The 19,779-nt window shown below is 37.0% G+C and overlaps 2 protein-coding genes across 13 annotated transcripts in view; both read left to right on the forward strand.

Annotated features, from left to right (window-relative positions):
• Positions 1-17,071, forward strand: part of RAB21 (RAB21, member RAS oncogene family) — a 32,313-nt gene extending 15,242 nt beyond the window's left edge. Inside the window, exons 4-7 of the mRNA XM_081593166.1 lie at positions 2,109-2,172; positions 11,991-12,045; positions 12,559-12,647; positions 15,454-17,071. Of these exons, the coding sequence (XP_081449292.1) occupies positions 2,109-2,172; positions 11,991-12,045; positions 12,559-12,647; positions 15,454-15,596 (351 nt within the window). The 3' untranslated portion in view covers positions 15,597-17,071. The remainder of the gene's footprint in view (positions 1-2,108; positions 2,173-11,990; positions 12,046-12,558; positions 12,648-15,453) is intronic.
• Positions 3,680-9,278, forward strand: LOC145546404 (protein LSM14 homolog A-like). Of its 12 annotated transcripts, XM_081593165.1 has the most exons (4): positions 3,681-7,304; positions 7,482-7,546; positions 7,724-8,133; positions 8,171-9,278. In XM_081593165.1, exons 1-4 carry the CDS (start codon positions 6,767-6,769, stop codon positions 8,193-8,195), a joined length of 1,038 nt encoding a protein of 345 aa, XP_081449291.1. In that variant the 5' UTR covers positions 3,681-6,766; the 3' UTR covers positions 8,196-9,278. The 12 variants fall into 12 exon arrangements, with proteins under 12 accessions (XP_081449288.1, XP_081449282.1, XP_081449281.1 ...); XM_081593162.1 differs by having other exon boundaries at positions 3,680-7,546; XM_081593161.1 differs by having other exon boundaries at positions 7,482-8,133.
• Positions 17,072-19,779: the final 2,708 nt, after the last annotated feature.

Raw genomic sequence — 19,779 nt, forward strand, 5'->3', positions numbered from 1 at the left:
ATAAGAAAGGGTATGTAACTAAAGGGGGTAATTCCAAGGCAGAAACTTTTCTTGCCTTGAGTTACAGGTTTGTACTTCTTGAAATTACTTGCCCTTCTTGTTTTTTATTTTTATTTATTTCTTAGCATTTAACAGATGAAGCAGATATACAAGTTAGCCTTTGGATTATTAATGCCATGTTGAAAAACTGAGGCCGAGGAGTAGAAAAATGAAAATAGGTAGCTTTCAGATTTAATGATACTTTAAAACGTTTTATCTTTGGGATGCTGTTTGTTATCCCTTCTACCCCTTCTTGCCCTTTTGGCATGGAAAGAAATGGTTTAAGGATTTTATTGATTAAAAGAAAGTGGAGTCATTTAGGTTGAAAGGTGACCAGTTATCTCTTGCTGCATAACAAAACCCCCCAAATTTGATGGCTTAACACAACAACATATTATTTCTCATGGTTTTGAGGGTTGCCTGGGCTTCCCTGGTAGCTCGGTTGGTAAAGAATCAGCCTGCAATCCAGGAGACCCTGGTTTGATTCCTGGGTCAGGAAAATCCCCTGGAGAAGGGATGGGCTACCCATACCAGTATTCTTGGGCTTCCCTGGTGGCTTAGCTGGTAAAGAATCTGCCTGCAATGCAGGAGACCTGGGTTCGATCCCTGGGTTGGGAAGATCCCCGGGAGAAGGGAAAGGCTACCCACTCCAGTATTCTGTCCTGGAAAATCCCATGGACTGTATAGTCCATGGGGTTGCAGAGTCAGACACGACTGAGCGATTTTCGCTCTCTTTCATTTCTGGACAAATCCTCTGCTCCATGTGGTGTCAGTGGAGTCACTCAGACAGCTGCGTGAACTGGGGGTTGGCTGCGTGGGGACCTGGATCCAAGAGGGCCTGGTTTTCCTCCATGTGACTTCTCACTCCATTTGGTGTCTTGTTCTCCAGTACACTCTCCACATGCTCTCATTATTCTGTGTTCCAGCCAAACCTTATATGACAACTGGATCCCAAGAGAGAGCTGCCAGACCTTCCTAAGGCTTTAGTCTGAAATTGGCATGGCGTTAGTGCTGCCGCATTCTCTTGGTCAAAGCAAGAGACTAGGCTAGACCAGAGTCAGAGAAGAAAGAGACTCTTGGCAGAGAATTTGTGACCATCTTTAACTCATCACAGAATGTATGGGGTTAATGAATAGAATACTTATGGAGGGGAATCTGACTGCAGATGAATAACAATTAAAAAAAAATACTGGTTAGATTTAGGGGATTCCCTGGCTGTCCAGTGGTTATCCATAGGTGATAGCAATGTCTAGAGACATCTTTGGTTGTCACACCTGGCAGTGGCACTGGTGTCTAGTTGGTGGGAGGCCAGGGATGCTACTAAACATCATTCACTGCATAGGACAGCCCCTCACAGCAGAGAATTGTCTAAGCCAAAACACCAGTAATGCTGAGGTTGAAGAAACCTATCATACACCAAAGGATAAAATTTATTTTACTCTTTTTCTACTCCTATACGTTGTGTTTTTCCTTTAAATGTGTGTCACAGAAGCTCCTGTGCCCTCTATTTTGGAACCAACTGGAGTATAAAAGACTTTTAATTAAGTTCGTATATGTGTGTGTGTTTTAATTTTTTTTTTTGATTGCATCATGTGGCTTGTGGGATCTTAGTTTGCTGACCAGGGATTAAACCCTGACCCTGAGCACTAAAGCACTGAGTTCTAGCCACTGGACCACAGGAAATTCCCAAGCCCGTATGTTCTTCAATCCAGTGTGATTCTATACAAGCATCTATTATCAGAGGCTGGAGTTGACATGCTTTTGCTCTGATGAACAGGTTTGCTTAGATTTGTGGACGATTTATGAAAGTTTGTAATTAGAGATGCTTCTCTTTATACTTATATGTAGATGGAGAAAGAAATCTTTCCATTAGATGTTTGTGTGTGTGTGTGTGTGTGTGTGTGTGGTTTGCAATATAAATGATCCTATATAGTGAATCATTCCTAATAACTAACTATATGGACCATTAGATAGAATTTTTGGGTATTTTCACAGCATTGCATTTTGGGGTATTGTGATTGTAGTCATTGTAACAGGATTTGTTTTAATATTTACTCTTGTATACACAGGTTAAAAACTGGGTGAAAGAACTACGGAAAATGTTGGGAAATGAAATCTGTTTATGTATAGTAGGTAAGTGTCAGTAATTTTTAAAAATGTCCTTTGTTTCCTTAATACTTTATTAAAGAATAGTAAATGAATAATATTCATTTTAAAGTTACATGAGAAAAGAAGAATGGTATTTTAGTATTTAATATTTTAGAGTAATTTAGAATTTGGAAGGGATCTTTCAGGAGATTCAAACATCTATAATCCAAGGAATGCCGTTGAGGAACAGCTGGGAATCCCTGAACATGTAGGGCTTTGAGTCTCCCATCCTTGCTTCAACTTGACCTTTAGTTTTTCATCATAAGATTATTTTAGAAAATAAGAGTTTGGCAACTACAATATAATTAAAATCAGTGACTTAAGCTGTGTTCTTGTCATATTGTGGTTGTTCAGTTGCTAAGTTGTGTCCGACTCTTTGCAAGCCCATGGATTGCAGCACTCCAGGATTTCTGTCCTCCACTATCTCCCAGAGTTTACTCAAATTCATGTCCATTAAATGGGTGGTGCTATCTAATCATCTCATTCTCTGCCACTCCCTTCTCCTTTTGCCTTCAGTCTTTCCCAGCATCAGGGCCTTTGCCAGTGAGTCGATTCTTCACTCAGTTGGCCAAAGTATTGGAGCGTCAGCTTCAGCATCAGTCCTTCCAATGAATATTCATTGTTGATTTCTTTTAGGATTGACTAGTTTGATCTTCTTGCTATCCAAGGGACTCTCAAAAGTCTTGAAGAGCACAAGTCAGAAGAATCAATTGTTCAGCACTCAGCCGCCTTTATGGTCCAACTCACATCCATACATGACTACTGGAAAAACCATAGCTTTGACTGTATAGACCTTTGTCAGCAAATTGATGTCACTACTTATTAATACTCTGTCTAGGTTTGTCATTGCTTACCTTCCAAGGAACAAGTGTCTTTTTATTTATTTAGTGGTGTCAGTCACTATCCGCAGTGATTTCGGAGCCCAACAAAAGAAAATCTCACTGTTTCCACTTTTTCCCCATCTGTTTGCCATGAAGTGATGGGGCCATATGCTATGATTTTAGTTTTTTGAATGTTGAATTTTAAGCCAGCTTTTTCACTCTCCTCTTTCACCCTAATCAAGAGGTTCTTTAGTTCTCTTCACTTTCTGCCGTTAAAGTGGTATCATCTGCATATCTGAGGCTGTTGATATTTCCCCCAACAATCCTGATTCCAGCTTGTGCTTCATCCAGCCTGCCATTTTGCATGATGTACTCTGCATATAAGTTAAATAAGCAGGGTGACAAAATACAGCCTTGACGTACTCCTTTTCCACTTTGGAACCAGTCTATTGTTTCATGTCCGGTTCTAACTGTTGCTTGACCTGCAAACAGGTTTCTCAGGAGACAGGTCAGGTGGTCTGGTAGTCCCATCTCTAAGAATTTTCCACCGTTTCTTGTGATCCACCCAGTCAAAAGCTTTAGCATAGTCAATGAAGCAGAAGTAGATGTTTTTCTGGAACTTCTTGCTTTCTCCATCACTCAGCGAATGTTGGCAGTTTGATCTCTGGCTTCCTCTAACTCTTCGAAACCCACCCTTGTACACCTGGAAGTTATTGGTTCATCTACCGTTGAAGCCTGGCTTGGAGGATTTTGAGCATTACCTTACTAGCATGTGAAATGAGTGCAATTGTATGGTAGGTTTAACATTCTTTGACATTGCCTTTCTTTGGGATTGGAATGAAAACTGACCTTTTCCAGTCCTGTGGCCACTGCTGGATTTTCTAAATTTACTGACATATTGAGTGCAACAGTTTAATAGCATCATCTATTAGGATTTTAAATAGCTAAGCTGGAATTCCGCCACCCCCACTAGCTTTGCTCATAGTCATGCTTCCTAAGGCCCACTTGACTTCACACTCCAGGATGTCCAGTTCTAAGTGAGTGACCATACCATTGTAGTTATCTGGGTCATTAAGACATTCTTTGTACAGTTTTTGTGTGTATTCTTGCCCCCTCTTCTTAGTCTCTTCTGCTTCTGTTAGGTCTTGACTGTTTCTGTCCTTTATCATGTCCATCCTTTTATGAGATGTTTCCTTGATAGCTCCAGTTTTCTTGAAGCGATCTCTAGTCTTTCCTATTCTATTGTTTTCCTCTGTTTCTTTGCATTGTTCATTTAAGTAGGCCTTCTTATCTCTCCTTGCTTTTCTGTGGAACTCAGCATTCAGTTGGGTTTATCTTTCCCTTTCTTCCTTGCCTTTTGTTTCTCTTTTTTCCTCGACTATTCGTAAAGCCTCCTCAGACAACCACTTTGCCTTCTTGAATTTCTTTTTCTTTGGGATGATTTTGGTTACTGCTTCCTGTATAGTGTTACAAACCTACATCCATAGTTCTTCAGACACTCTGTATACCAGATCTAATCCCTTGAATCTATTCTTGTTACATTTAACTCTACATATTTTTGAGTTAAGGACTCCAAAGATGACATTTGACTCCAAAGATGAAAGTAGATCATGATTCACTAGAGTGGAGGAATATTCTTAATGGTAAAGTAAAAGAACTCTAGAACTGTCTCTTGGACTTCTGACATTTCTCTTTGGTTCCTTTTTTCTTTAGATTATTATCTCTAAGATTGCATATGCTTTTTAGCAGTCATGTCAGCTTAATTTGTCTTTTACGTGGATTATAGTTAACAAAAATCAGAATTCCGTTTTTATAAGTATTGCTCTTCTGTTAGGCTTTTCCTATCTTCCTGCATAACTGTTATATAAACCTAAGTGTAAGAATTTCAACTTGCCATGTTTCTGAATGTTTATGTTTGACATATTTATAATCTGCTAGCTTTTTCGTGTGTAAATTAGATACTTAACCTTCTCGGTCCTTATCTAAACCACTGATAATGTGTAAATTAGGAATAGAGAACTCCATATTTTGGTAGCAGAGACTTTTCCCTCTAGTTTTAGTTAATCCATTGATCAGCACTCTTGGCTGTGGTTGCTCTATTTAATAGAATATTTTGTTAATAGTCTGTCCTCAACATGTGTATGTTTGTTAAACATATATTTATTAATAATTACTTACCACTTATCGAGTGCCAGGTACTGTTCTAAGAACTACACCCTTATTATTTCATTTAAGCCTCCTGACAACACTGCAAGAAGGTATTGTTGCCATTGCCATTTTACACATGAGAAAGTGGACCTGGAGAGTGTGACACTTCCCAGACTACATAGTATTTAGAGATAGGCCCTGGATTTTAATTCAGGCCTGTTTGCTGCCTCAGGCCCATATCTTTAACCAACAATATGTATTACTTGCTATTATGTACCAGGCTTGGGGAGTAATATAGTGAATAAGTTAAAAAATAGAAACGGTCCTTGTCTTCCTGGAGCTTATCGTGTAGGGTGAGAGAGAAAAACAAGCTGTTATTGTATATTATGGTAAATGCTGTGAAGGGATAAGGAGGGGTTGCTGTGATAACACAAAAGGAAACCTAACTAAATTGGAGGAGTGGGGTGGGTAAAGGATTTCCTAAGCCAATCAGGATTGTGATAAGAAGTATGTTAATTATCATGGGCTTTAAGTCTCTCATAACTGTACTGATTTTTCATTTGATCATTCACTGTGATGGATATGGCTGATTTTAATAACTACTCTCCATTGCATGTTTACTATTTACTAGGCCTTTTACATTATATCTTATTTTCACATAAACCTTAGAAAGTTTATTAGCTCCATTTGTACAAAGTGAGACTAAGAAGGGTGAAGTAATATGCCCCAAATTGTATAGTTTTGAAATGAGCCAGAAGTTAAAAGTTTTATCAGATTTAAAAGTTTCCACTAGGCCACATTCCATCCAGTCTAAGCAAAATAAAGTTCTCTTTATTAGGCCATCTGCTCTTAGCAATGGGTATATCCCTTCCATGTTCTTTATTAAAATAGGTATTTTTAAAGAAGAAAAAGTCTTTAGTGTTCTTAGCAGGATAGCCTTTTCCTCTCCAGTGGCTTCAGCCCTCAAAAGTATACAATACTTTCAAGTACGTGCTTATTTTTGTGGTTGTTCTTGTTTTCAGGTGTTTTAAGCCTATTGGAATGTTCCCAGTGTGGCCACAGAGTAGTATTGAAACAGAAGTGAAGTGAAGTCGCTTAGTCGTGTCTGACTCTTTGCTACCCCATGGACTGTAGCCTGTCAGGTTCCTCCATCCATGAGATTGTCCAGGCAAGAATATTGGAATGGGTTGCCATTTCCTTCTCCAGGGGATCTTCCTGACCCAGGGATCGAACCTGGGTGTCCAGCACTGCAAGCAGACTCTATCATCTGAGCTATCAGGGAAATAAGCCTCAAAACTGCCAGCTTTAGCTCTCTTGCCTTCAAAAGAACACAGGAGCTACAAAGGTCTTGAACTTTGGGAAGGTATCAGTCACTGACAGGCAGTTTTGTGACTTAGTCTATGCTGTTAATCTATCATGAGGCCGCCGCCGCCGCGCCGCGGCTTGAGGGCGGGAGGCTGGGGGAGGGTAGCGGAGCCGGCGCCGCCGCCATGTTGGGTCTGAGGCGGCTGCTGTAGGCGCCTACGGAGTAAGTGGGCGAGCGAAGCGGCCACAGCGGCGTGGGATCTGCCTCTCTGCGAGCGGCCGGGAGCGGCGGCGGCGGCGGCGCCATGAGCGGGGGCACCCCTTACATCGGCAGCAAGATCAGCCTTATCTCCAAGGCGGAGATTCGCTACGAGGGCATCCTCTACACTATCGACACCGAGAACTCTACGGTAGCTCTCGCCAAAGTTCGGTCCTTTGGTACAGAAGACAGACCAACAGATCGTCCAATACCACCTCGAGATGAAGTCTTTGAATACATAATATTCCGTGGGAGTGATATTAAAGACCTTACTGTTTGTGAGCCACCAAAACCACAATGTTCTTTGCCTCAGGACCCAGCTATTGTTCAGTCTTCACTAGGTTCATCTACTTCTTCATTCCAGTCAGTGGGCTCCTATGGACCTTTTGGCAGGATGCCAACGTACAGTCAGTTCAGTCCAAGTTCATTAGTTGGGCAGCAGTTTGGGGCTGTTGGTGTTGCCGGAAGCTCCTTGACATCCTTTGGAACAGAAGCATCAAGCAGCAGTGCCCTCTCCCAAAGTAGTGCGGTTGGTTCTGCCTTTACACAGGATACAAGAGCTCTAAAAACACAGCTATCTCAATGTCGTTCAAGCCCTCAGTTAGACCCTTTGAGAAAAAGCCCAACCATGGAACAAGCAGTACAGACCGCCTCGGCCCACTTACCTGCTCCAGCACCTGTTGGGAGAAGGAGCCCTGTATCAACCAGGCCTTTACCATCTACCAGCCAAAAACCAATAGAGAATCAAGAGCACAGGCGAGCTGAAGTACATAAAGTCTCACGACCAGAAAATGAGCAGCTCAGAAATGATAGCAAGAGACAAATAGTTCCAGGTGCTCCTTCAGCTCCAAGGAGAGGGCGTGGGGGTCATCGAGGTGGCAGAGGAAGATTTGGTATTAGACGAGATGGTCCAATGAAATTTGAGAAAGACTTTGACTTTGAAAGTGCAAATGCACAATTTAACAAGGAGGAAATCGACAGAGAGTTTCATAATAAACTTAAGTTGAAAGAAGATAAACTTGAGAAACAGGAGAAGCCTGTCAATGGTGAAGATAAAGGAGACTCAGGAGTTGATACCCAAAACAGTGAAGGAAATGCAGATGAAGAAGATCCACTTGGACCTAATTGCTATTATGACAAAACTAAATCCTTCTTTGATAATATTTCTTGTGATGATAATAGAGAACGGAGACCAACCTGGGCTGAAGAGAGAAGATTAAATGCAGAAACATTTGGAATCCCACTTCGTCCAAACCGTGGCCGTGGAGGGTACAGAGGCAGAGGGGGTCTTGGTTTCCGTGGTGGCCGAGGACGTGGTAGTGGCCGAGGTGGTACCTTCACCACTCCTCAAGGATTTCGTGGTGGATTCAGAGGAGGTCGTGGGGGTAGGGAGTTTGCAGATTTTGAGTATAGGAACACCTATGCCAGCGTGGAGCCATAGTGAGCTTGAAAAAGACAACAAAGTTGCTGCATAGTCTACAAACAAGTCTTTGAAAATAGATGGATTTCTAGTTCTTTGTGGTCCTGAGAATTGGTTTCAGTCTTTGAGAAGAATGAAGAAGTGAATTTGCTGTATATTTGTCACCAGCACTGGGTTTTTGTTTGTTTGTTTTTCTGCTTAATTTCAGAGATACAATGCAGTTACTTTTGGGGGTTAGGGGGGAAGGCTCATCTTAAAAAATGAGCATTAAATATATTTGGAATAGCGGAAGGTTAAGTATTTCTTATGTATAGTTAAACTAAAGCAGTACTCCAGTGAAACTTACAAGTATTGTTTCATCACTGAAAGGATTTTTCTTATCACTAAGTTGTATTTGGCAATTCTTGCAAGTTGCCTGCAGATAGGGCCGTGATACTGTGTTTTGAGCCACAGAAGGGTATGTGTGTGTGTGTGTGTCTGTCTGTCTGTCTGTCTGTCTATATCTTTACTTTGCTTTTTTTCTTTTTTTTTCTTTCTTTTTTGGAAATCCTGTAATATCCCTTTTGAGGTAGCTTATTTCGTCAGTTAATTAGGGTGCTGGATGGTAGAGAATATTGTCAGTCAACTATGTACACACAGTAAATACTGTTTCTTAGGCAAAGGTAACTTTTTTATATAGTTGTAAAATTCCATTATATTCCATTGCCAAAGAAACATTAAGAACTTTGTATAGCTGTATAAAAAGCAACTAATTTTTTAAAGAATAAACATTTTAAAGTCAGCAAACATACTGTGTCCTTGCAGAAGTTGATGTGCTGAGGAGCAGAACTGTGGGTGGGTCTTGTTTTCATAGCTTTTCAGGCTTAAGATTGTTGATTTGATTTTTTTTTTTTTTTAATGTTTGGAACATAAATGAAGATTTGATACATTCATTATCTAAAAAAGGATAAATTACTTATTACTTATAAATGCTTATTGTAAGAACTTTATTTTGTAGCAAATGGCATATCACAGGATTTATCCAAATAATAGATATTTTCAGTATACAAATGTAAATAATCATAGATAAGAATGTATTAGCTGTATTTTCAAATAAGTATCCCCCTTTTTTAAGACAATAAAACTAGGTGTCAATTAACCTGTTCTTCCTGATATGCCTGGAATTTTGTTGTGATACCTTGACTCATTCCATTATATTTCACGAGGATTCAGAGTGTTAGAAATTATTTTGGCAACCTATGAGATACCGTAACACTGGTCCTTAGGCCTGTGACCCATAAATGACTCAGTATAGAGTTCATTGCTAATGATAAATTATTAGTAAATCTTTTTGCTATTTTAAGCTATAGTGGGGGGGAAATCTGGCCACTTTTGTGTTTTTATGAAGGCCATGGAATAAAGGGATCCAAAGATTTAAATATTTTTATCTATTTTGATTTTTGTTAACTTTCTCCTTAAAATAATCAGTAGTGATAAAGATATAAAAAACTGCACTGTAGGAGAATTGGAATATTTAAAGGTGGTTGATATTTTTAATTTTAATTTTATATCTTTTGTATGGCTCTACAAGAAAATGTTTTGTAATTCAGTTTCAGTATTGAGGTCCAGTACTTGGCAGCCATAGTTTTAGATGATGTTGTTTAATACTGTTTGCGTGCATGTTAACAACAAAATCTTTTGGAGGACCCACAAATCATGATATTGAACACATTTCTGAGACATTCTGAACATCAAAGCAAGTGCTATGACAATACCTGTGTAGACTGTTGGAGATAATCCTGGGCTGCTTTGAAGAAAAAAGAAACTGTAAATACCAATTCTACATGCTCTGAAAGTATGAGTTCATGCATTTTTCCAAGCCCTCTGGGTCATTGACTGGGGCATTTGGTACCCCAATAATAACCGGCAGCATGACATACCTGCAGTGCACCTTACAATATTAAAGCAGATTTTTATTCTGAGACAGAATAAAATTATTCAATAAAAAAAAAAAATCTATCATGAGCACTTACTGTTCAAAATAGTAGTTATTTAGTAGAAGGATTTTTTTGTTTGTTTAAAATATTAATTGTGTTATTAAAATAGTTAGCAATTTTAGGGAATTCCCTGGTGACCCAGTGTTCAGGACTTGGCTCTTTCCATGCTGTGGCCTGGGTTCAATCTCTGGCTGGGTAACCAAGATACTGTAAGCCACCGTGGTGAGGCAAAAAATTTAAAGAGAAAATAACTGGCTTTATTAAAGTTGGTTAAGTTTAAAATGCTATTAAATAATAAAGCAGTGTCTCAGTTTTCCCCAGATATTCATTTGAGGCAATAAGGTGATTATCTACTTTCCCTATCCTCATTTTTAAAAAGTAGATGTTAGTAATTCTGGCAGATTTTGGAAAAAAAAAAAAAGAGACATTAAAACTCTATCAAACCAACTCCGAGGGTTTTCATTAATTTCAACAAAAGTCTCCTTTTTCTATAGGAGACTGTTTTACCTTTTTACTGTGGCAGAATCTTGTTGTTGTTTGTTGGAACCATCTGCCACTAGGTGGTGCTTTTTGCATTCTTCATGGCATAGAGCAACTTACTCTGCTGGTGACTGTTGTGTATATTGGCTGTAATATTTAGCAGATTAAAGATTTTATTGACAGAATCATGTGGGAGATCAGAACTAATATGTGTTTTCTTGCTGAGGTAGATAGATAACTGTTCAAAGAAGGAAGAGTTCAGTACTGAATTTGTTAGGCCCTTCTGAGCTTTAGCATATCTACTTCCCTCTCAACCTTAGGCTACAGTGTCAGATGCTGCTTGAAGCTGCACATAATTAGGGGCTCAGATTATTTCAGGTCTTCTATATACAAAACCTCTAGGCTTGTACCTCTCAGTTCTAAGCATTGAACCTTTCATTGGGAGCTTAGTTCAATGCTTTACTGAAATTGTCTTCTTAATGCTCTAAAGTTCCAAGAAAAAAATGACCTTATTTACAGGATTTCCTTTTTTACCTCTATAGGTCATAATAGAAGAAATGAAAATATTTGTTTAAGGTGTCCTTTCTTAGTGTATTCCCCCCTTTCCTGTCCGTTTTTTCCATTGCCTTGAGCACTCTGTCCATCCTTCTTACCTTCATCTCTAGCTTGAATATAATAAGGAATCTGCATTTTGAAGTTTCTTCACTTTTGTTCTGGTTGCTTTGTAGCATAATTTCAGTTTGGTTCCATTGCTGAGGGAAAGCCAAACTTATTTTCAGTAATTTAAAATCTGCATGGTGTTCATATACTAAGTTCTCTGATGTTTTTAAAACAAACAGTACAGTTTCTTCCCCTGCACTGGTGAAGTACTTCAAAACCCATATGTTTTAATGCTTTCTTTAATCAGTTCATGTCATCCAGAAAACCAAAATATTCTTAGGACCCAAAAGGCTAGCCTAATATATTTTCATGAGCAATAAGGTGGTGGCCTTGTTTAATTACTGACCATCTCTAAGTTGATTGAGGACCACTTACACTTGGATAAGAATCATAGATTTTTCCTTAGGGTTCCCTAGTAAATCCTCATCCCATTTATACTCTAAATCCAAAAGAATGCTCATCTCTTCAGACAAGTTCTTTTCTTTCAGAGGCTGCAGCTTCAGGAGGGATATGCATTGAGCGATTTGAGGGTGGTTCAGGCATTCACCTTGACAGTCATGATCAACCCTCATATCATAGGAATTAACTTGATAGTTTCAAGACACTGAGAAGTCTGGTGGGGATTTGTATTATTTTTCTAGGGGATTAAAATAGCAATTGTATATTTAGAATTGGCTTAATTTCATTATAAAAATGAATCATGTTAAACACTGGCATTTACTTTTCCCAATTAGGTAATAAAGTGGACTTGGAGAAGGAGAGACATGTTTCCATTCAAGAAGCAGAATCGTAAGTGGTGTCCTTTCTCTTCCTTCCATCAGTCACTCTCTGTAGGAAGTCTTTGTCCTTGCACAGTGTTCTTTACCATTTAGTTACTACTCAAACCTGTTAATATAGATTGAGCTAATGGATTCAGTGAAGCATGTTTACATTGGCAGTTTCTGGACTTTCCGTGACATTTAAAGATATTTCACTTTCAATTCTCTTTCTGGTTTCAGTAAAAAGTATAAAAGTGATGCAAAAGAAAACTGCCATGGCCAAATAGCGAGTCACAAAAACTAACATATTGGGGTTGCAAATTAATTCATAAAAATTTCAAGTCTTGCAATTAAGTCTAATTTAAAAGTTGGCTCAATATATAGAGATATTAAACAGTATATAATCTTAATTTCACTAAACCTGGGTTAATTAGTAATAAGTTACTAAAAGTGCTACTGTAAAAAAAAAAGTTCAAATAGCGGTTGTGGCAAAAACTTGAAATAATTTTTTACATCAATTACTGATGTTACTTTTCTTTTTAAGGTATGCAGAATCTGTGGGAGCAAAACATTATCATACTTCAGCCAAACAGAACAAAGGAATTGAGGAACTCTTCCTTGACCTTTGTAAAAGTAGGTGTATGGATGTGTGGTGTTTGCTAAATCTATATTAAAATAAATGCAATACCATTAAAAATAAAAATGGAAGGGGAATATACAGAATAAAACAGATTTAAGAGCTGTAAAAACCTGTTGCAGTGGATGGACCTTATTTGGATCCTGATTTGACAAACTAGTGAAAAAGAACATTTGTGAAACAATTGGGACTATCTGAACACTCACTGGATATTGATGATCTTAAGAAATATTGTGAATTGTGTTAGGCATGGTTATGGTATTGTGGTTATGCCTAAAAATAATTTTTATTTTTTTAAAAGTTTTTATCTTTAGAAATAATAATTTATGAATGAAATTTATGTGTCTGGCACATAAATTTGACTTAAAAATAATGGTAGCGATGATTGCCAGGTATGGATGAAAGTGTGTGATGGACATATAGATTTTCATTATATTCTTCTTTTATGTACGTTTGTGCTTTTTCATGTTAAAAAAAGAGAGCGAAAGGAAAATGTTTATCATATGTTTATCATATCATACTACCTGAAAGTCATTTCTCATATCACCAATAGAACAAACACATACTATACTTAGGAAAACTCTAGTCTGTAGAATAATGGGTTGAGATGATTTTGTTAAAATACATTCCTTGAAATTACACTCTTGAGAACATGGTGAAATGATGGTTTTCTCTCTAGAAAAATGTATATATACACAAACTTTGGAGTAAATATCATTTTATATAAACCTGAAGATCATTCGTAGTTCATTTGGAAGAGTAATTCTCTAAATGTAGTCCCCTAATCAGCAGCATTAGCATCATTTGAGAATGTGTTAGAAGTGCAAGTTCTTGGGCCTTACCCCAAACCTACTGAATCGAAATTTCAGGAGGTGGTTCCCCGAATCTGTATTTTAATCATCCCTCCTTATGATTCTGATTTATACTAAAATTTGAGAACCAATGCTGTACATATCAGTCACTAGGAGATCTTGTTAAAATTGTAATTTGATAAAGCGAGTCTCATGTAGGCCTGAACTTCTGTTTTCTAACAGACACCCAAGGGTTAATGACACTAGTCCTCAGACCATACTTTGAGTACTGAGGTTCTAGATCAGTGGCTTGTAAATGTTATATATCACATCTTTATATAAAAAGATTGAGTATTCTTCATATGTTATTTTAAAGTTATAGAACATGTACAAGTGCTTATGTATTTTGTATATTGTAAAACATATATTAAAAAATAGAAATTTTGAAAGGTTGGGGGAAACTTTTCTAATTTCATCTCAATGGATTGTCCCATATACCTCAATTTGGAAACCATTGTTCAAGATCAGTCTCTGGACCCAAGTTTAGAACCCTTATTCTGTTCTAAGGACTCTCTTTTCTTTGCTCATCTTTTCAGATATGTATTTTGCAACTATTTACTCCTAGTCTGTGTCTTACATTCTTATTTTTCTTAACTGTCTCTCGAAGAGCAAAAGATCTAAATTTTAATGAGGTCTGATTTATCAGTTTTTCTTTATGAGTCATTTTTTGTATGTCTTACATGAGAAATCTTTGCTAACTCAAAGTCATAAAGATTTTCTTCTACAGAGATTTCCTCCTATTTTTTTTCTTTTTCTTTTTTAAATTAGTTGATTTATTTTTGGCCATGCTGGGTCTTCACTGCTGTATGGGCTTTTCTTCAGTTGCGGGGGGCGGGGGCTGCTCTCTAGCTGTGATCTGCGGGCTTCCACGGCAGTGGCTCCCCTGTTGTGGAGCGCTGGCTCGGGGGCCCGCAGGCTTCAGCAGTGGTGGCTTCCAGGCTCTGGAGAGCATAGGCTCAGTAGTTGTGCTGCATGGGCTTAGTTGCTCTGAGTCATGTGGGATCCTCCTGGATCAAGGATTGATCTCCTGCATTGGGATCTACTTTACCAGTGAGCCACCAGGGAAGCCCTTCTCCTATGTTTTCTTCTAGACATTTTGTTTTACATTTAGGTCTGCAATTAACTTCTTATTAATGTTCACATATGGTGGGAGATACAGATTGAACTTTCATTTTTTACATGTAAATGTCCAGTTCCAGTCCTCTTTCTTGAAAAGATGATTCTGTTTTCATTCAATAAACTTGGCACATGTGTTAGAAATCAAGTGACCATATGTATGGGAGTCTGTTTCTGGACCTGTTTCGTTGATCTCTGTATTTCTTCTTTCGCCAGTATCTCATTGTCATCATTAGAGCAACTTTCTATTGTATCTTTAAACCAGATAGTGTGAATCTTCCAGCTTTCTTCTTCCTCCTTCATCTTAAACTCTTTGGTTCTTTCAAATGTTATTTGCTTAAAAGTTTTACATTACTTGAAGAATAATCTTGTACCCTAAATATCGCTTATACTTGGAACAATTTGACCTTTGACATATTTTGAAGGCGAGAAGAGGGGACGACAGAGGATGAAATGGTTGGATGGTCAGTGGACGTGAGCTTGAGTAAACTCCAGGAGTTGGTGATGGACAGGGAGGCCTGGTGTGCTGCAGTCCATGGGGTCACAAAGAGTCAGACACGACTAGGCGACTGAACTGAATTGAGCTGACATATTTCTAAGTATACTTGGAAAATCTTAAGGATGACACTTGTATAGTCATTTGTTCAGATGAAAAACTTGTTTTCTCTGGTGATGTCACTGTGGCTGTGATGCAATTGGACAAATACTCTTGCTGTTAATTTTACTTAGTTTCCTTGTTGGTTGAAAGTCAGCTATCATGATGGTAAACTGAAATTAGGGAAACAGAAAACTCAGATTGTGGTCCTAAATGATTTCTGCTTTCTCCCTCTCTTAGGAATGATAGAAACAGCACAAGTGGATGAGAGGGCAAAAGGCAATGGCTCCAGTCAGCCAGGAGCTGCAAGGCGAGGTGTACAGATTATTGATGATGAACCTCAAGCTCAGAGCGTTGGCGGAGGGTGCTGTTCTTCTGGATAACTGTTCACCCCTAAGAAATTAAAAAAAACAAACTGTGGATCATTGCCCTCAACATGAAGACTGCCATATTCCAAGTCACATTATTTTACCGATGGAGTTACAGAATTAACAGTATTTTAAATTACGTTTATAACTGCAGAGACCTTAAGTGCTAAACTTAGTGGAGTTTGTGACCAGAGAATTGGCATTTTCTACAAATGTTAACAAAGCAATTACCAATGGCCTTTTTACATATTTTTTTCTTTAATAAGAAATAATATGCATGTAGAAAAGACCTACTTAAAGGCTTCATTTATATTCTTTTAAATCAAATCTTTATTTAATAACTTATATATGTTGTTGGAATGGTATACATTTTTGCAGTCCTTTGTATTTTGTGGTAGTTTGAATTGTGTCCCTTCTAAACAGCAAACCGTCTTTTGTTTTCTTCTTTTTTTTTTTTTAATTAGCAGATACTATTTTTGCAGGGTTTGCACAGGCCCCTAACTGTCTACTATACTTTGATATAACCTATATACATACTGTATGCTGAGCTGGTAAAATACAATGTAAATTACATATTAAATATTTTATCTGCTTTTACAAGTGCAAGGTGCAAAAATATATACAATAGTCTCATTGATGACTGTAAAGTGAATTAACATTTGGTGATAATGCCTAAGCTTTTTGACTCTGATATAAAGATCATAGCTCCCCTTCACTTCTGTCTTGAAAATGACGTGTTTAAATTTTCTCATATACTTTACTTGAATTATTGCCATTGTCATGTTTTTTGCCTCTAAATCCATCTGATGATTGATTGAGCAATAGCATTTGTCTTTGGGTTTTGGGTTGTTTTGTTCTGTTGTGGGATTTGTTTTTTAGGGGGCAGGGATAAAAGAGATGACTTCTGCCGTTTTTGCTTTAGAATGGTTACCTTAGAAGTATTTGAGTGGAGCATGCTGAGTTTCACTTCTGCAAAGCTTTAGTTTTCTCTTAGGCTTTATTTGAAATGGATTCACTGGTATGAGAAGAGAGGAAGAAGTCCCGGATAGTAGCCACTCACCAAGACTCTTTTACACAGTAGCATGTTAGTGGTAGTTTCTGCTCCGGAGGCAGCACTTCGAGATCCTTCCTGAGCAAATTGTATTTGTCGTTGCTTGCCAGAGATGAACACAGAAAATTCTGATTCATTTTGTAAGCGCTATCCTTCTGAATTTCTTTGAAGGGAAACATTTCATGTAATGCAGTTATAGCGAACACTGGAAAGATTTATTATAAAATTATATTCTTGTATACTTTGTAAATTAGTCTCACTCGGTTTTTTTTTTTTCCTTAAGCATAAGACTAAACTTAAATTTGTTAATTTTAATAGAATCAGGCACAGGAAGAACACAAATTGTGTAAATTAACATAAATTGTTCTTGTTCTAATATATATATTTTTCCATTTCTGTCATGCTTGGAAAACTAGTAAATGTTATGTCTAAGATAAAATGGAATGGTCCCTGGATTTACTTCTTATAAGAAGCAGTAGTATACAATAAAGTTGTTAGCTTGAACAGTTAGGAGAATATAAAGAAGTTATAGTTACTGAAAAAGTAACTTTCCCAAATGGGTTAAAGTTGAATGAATTGCTATCTTGATGTTATGATATTGCAATTTTAACTTAGTATTAAGTATTCTATAAGTCTGCATTTTTACTCTCTTTAATTATTGTCTCTGTCAAACTCAACATGCTGCTTCTCTGTTGTGTGTGTTTCGGGAGGGTGGGGTGGAAAGAGTTGCCTGGAAGAGAAGCTAAAATGTCTTCTTTTATGGGGGGATCGTCCTCTGTGTAGTTTCTTGGTTTCCTGGAGGGAGGCAGGGGGAATTCTGAGTGCAGATACCAGAACAAATAGTTTTTGCCTTCCTGGTTCTTTCATCCATAGAGAAAGCCTTGTTGTAGATGTAGATGGGAAATAAGCTCTTCTCCATTGGAGTGAAATATATTTTTAAAACTATAGAGATGAAATTGAGGTTTATTTTAAAAAGTCAAAAGTCATAATTGGAGAGTTGGTCTCTTCAATTTTCGACCCTATATTAATGATATAAAGTCCAGATAGAAACTTCTGCTCCAGAGTTGCCAGATAATTATTGGTGAGGTACAACCACTCTCTCTGTTTCTTTACTCTTCCTTGGTTTCTGTGTATCTTCCTTAACATCAAGCATTTCATTATTTTTTCACCTGTAATTTAAACTAATTCAGTAACAACAATAGATAATATGGTATACCTGACCTTGCTCCAAAGCTCAAAAGTTTTAGGTAGGAATAGAGTGAAAGGGTAGTGAAAGAGGACAAATCAGTTGCAGTGTGTATTCAAAAGAAATGATAAACCAAGGCTAAGAAAGTTTTTCTGATACTTTACCTCCCTAATTCATCTTTTGTGTTCCTGTCCTTATAATTGTGCTACTAGGAAGAAGACACAAATTTATCATGTTGTGTGTTAAAAGTAGTAGGTAGGTAGAACCAATGTATTTTTCAACTAATAAGTATATACTCTTGGTATATATAAATTAAAAGTTGGTTTAAGATAGTCATTAAAAAGGTATCCGAATATTTAAAGTATACAATCATTGTTTCTGTAGTGACAATGGGTATTCTGCTTGTTTTGCATTGTGATTATGGAGGAAGATTATTGTTTTAAAAAAGACACATTTCACAATTTGAGAGTAAACAGTAATCTGAAAAGAAATAAGCATCACATTATCATACGAAATACCTGAATTTCTTTGGTTCTGGGGATATCTTCTGAAAATAGCCTAAAGCTCTGCTGTAACAGCTAAATTGAAATCTTTTTAAAAATATTAGCATGTATATTATTAGTAATTACTTTTTATTTGGCATTAAAATAAAAGCAGAATATTTCATTTTTAGATTTTCAGTAAGAAAAAGAGAAGGAAAGTAGTAAGTAGAATGAAAGGCAGATAGGAAATTCTACAACCTGACAATTTTTAAAATCATTTAAAAAATTATGGTACTTTTAACAAATAGTTTCTAAATAAGGCAAATTATGCATTGTGCCAAATATTTAGAACATTAAAAATGAGTTGTTATACTGTTTATTTCTTTTAATCCATAATTTGCAATTTTCTATATTACAAATGCTACCAGGGGTCTAGATCATTGATCTTACATTATCTTCAGATGATATAACTTATATTCTAGAAGGGTTTGATCCCTGCCTTTGACTTTTTAAATTTACCTTTTGACTTCTGTTTGCCATTATAGTTTTTTAAAGTAGATACTTTAATAAAAGTATCTAAGTTATCTAAAAGTATCTATATACCTAAAAGAAGATATATGTTTTTTAAAGTAGATACACTGTGACAAAGAGGGAATACTTAATTTGTTGACCATTTAAAATGTTGAGATCTTCTAGAAAATGGTGTAGATAGTAATGACCAGCAAGAACCTTAGAATTACTTCTAAAGATATAGAAATTAAATAGATCCTTAAGTATTCTTTTCTAAATTATAAATTGCATTACCTAGATTTTAATAATTAAAAGCTGGGATTCATTGAACTTGTACATTTACTTGATTTCATAATAGTCATTGATTCTAGTAAGCTGCTGTTCTATAATTTTTTATCAACTAAAACAGTAATAATATATTTCGTGTTGTGGGCTAAAATTCATGCTACATATATGTCTGACTTTGATAGCTTTTCCCTTTTCAAGAAAACTATAATTTTGAGCAAACTTTCCTACATGTAAGTATTTTAGTATTAATCATATGTAATGAAAAAATGTAGAAATACTCTTAAATGTTTGCAATTTTAAGCAAAACTGCTTTGCTTCTAAACAAATACCACTTGGGCAGATCTTTAGCACTCCTTGGGCTATCTGGGATTTATATATAATCTGTCTTCTAAGGAAGCTGAGTGTGCTTGTGGGTGTTAACCTTTCTACTGTAGCATTTTTTCTGTAGTAGATAATGAACATGGCATGTTACATGGCACACCCAGAAAGAATCTTATTCTTAAAGCATCTTGTCCTTTTCAAAATAATGCACGTATTTCCAAGTGCGTTGGATTAAAGCCAAAGGATGAGCCCACCTTCTGAAATGATCTTTATTGTCACGATATCAGTTCTTTCTGATTTTGGTACTTCCTGGTGACTGAATCATTTCTTCATTATCAAATACTCAAGAAAAAGCTTATG

The sequence above is a fragment of the Giraffa tippelskirchi genome, chromosome 4 (genome assembly GCF_054371585.1).
Source record: "Giraffa tippelskirchi isolate mGirTip1 chromosome 4, T2T-mGirTip1v1.2.pri, whole genome shotgun sequence".
Lineage (NCBI taxonomy): Eukaryota > Metazoa > Chordata > Mammalia > Artiodactyla > Giraffidae > Giraffa > Giraffa tippelskirchi.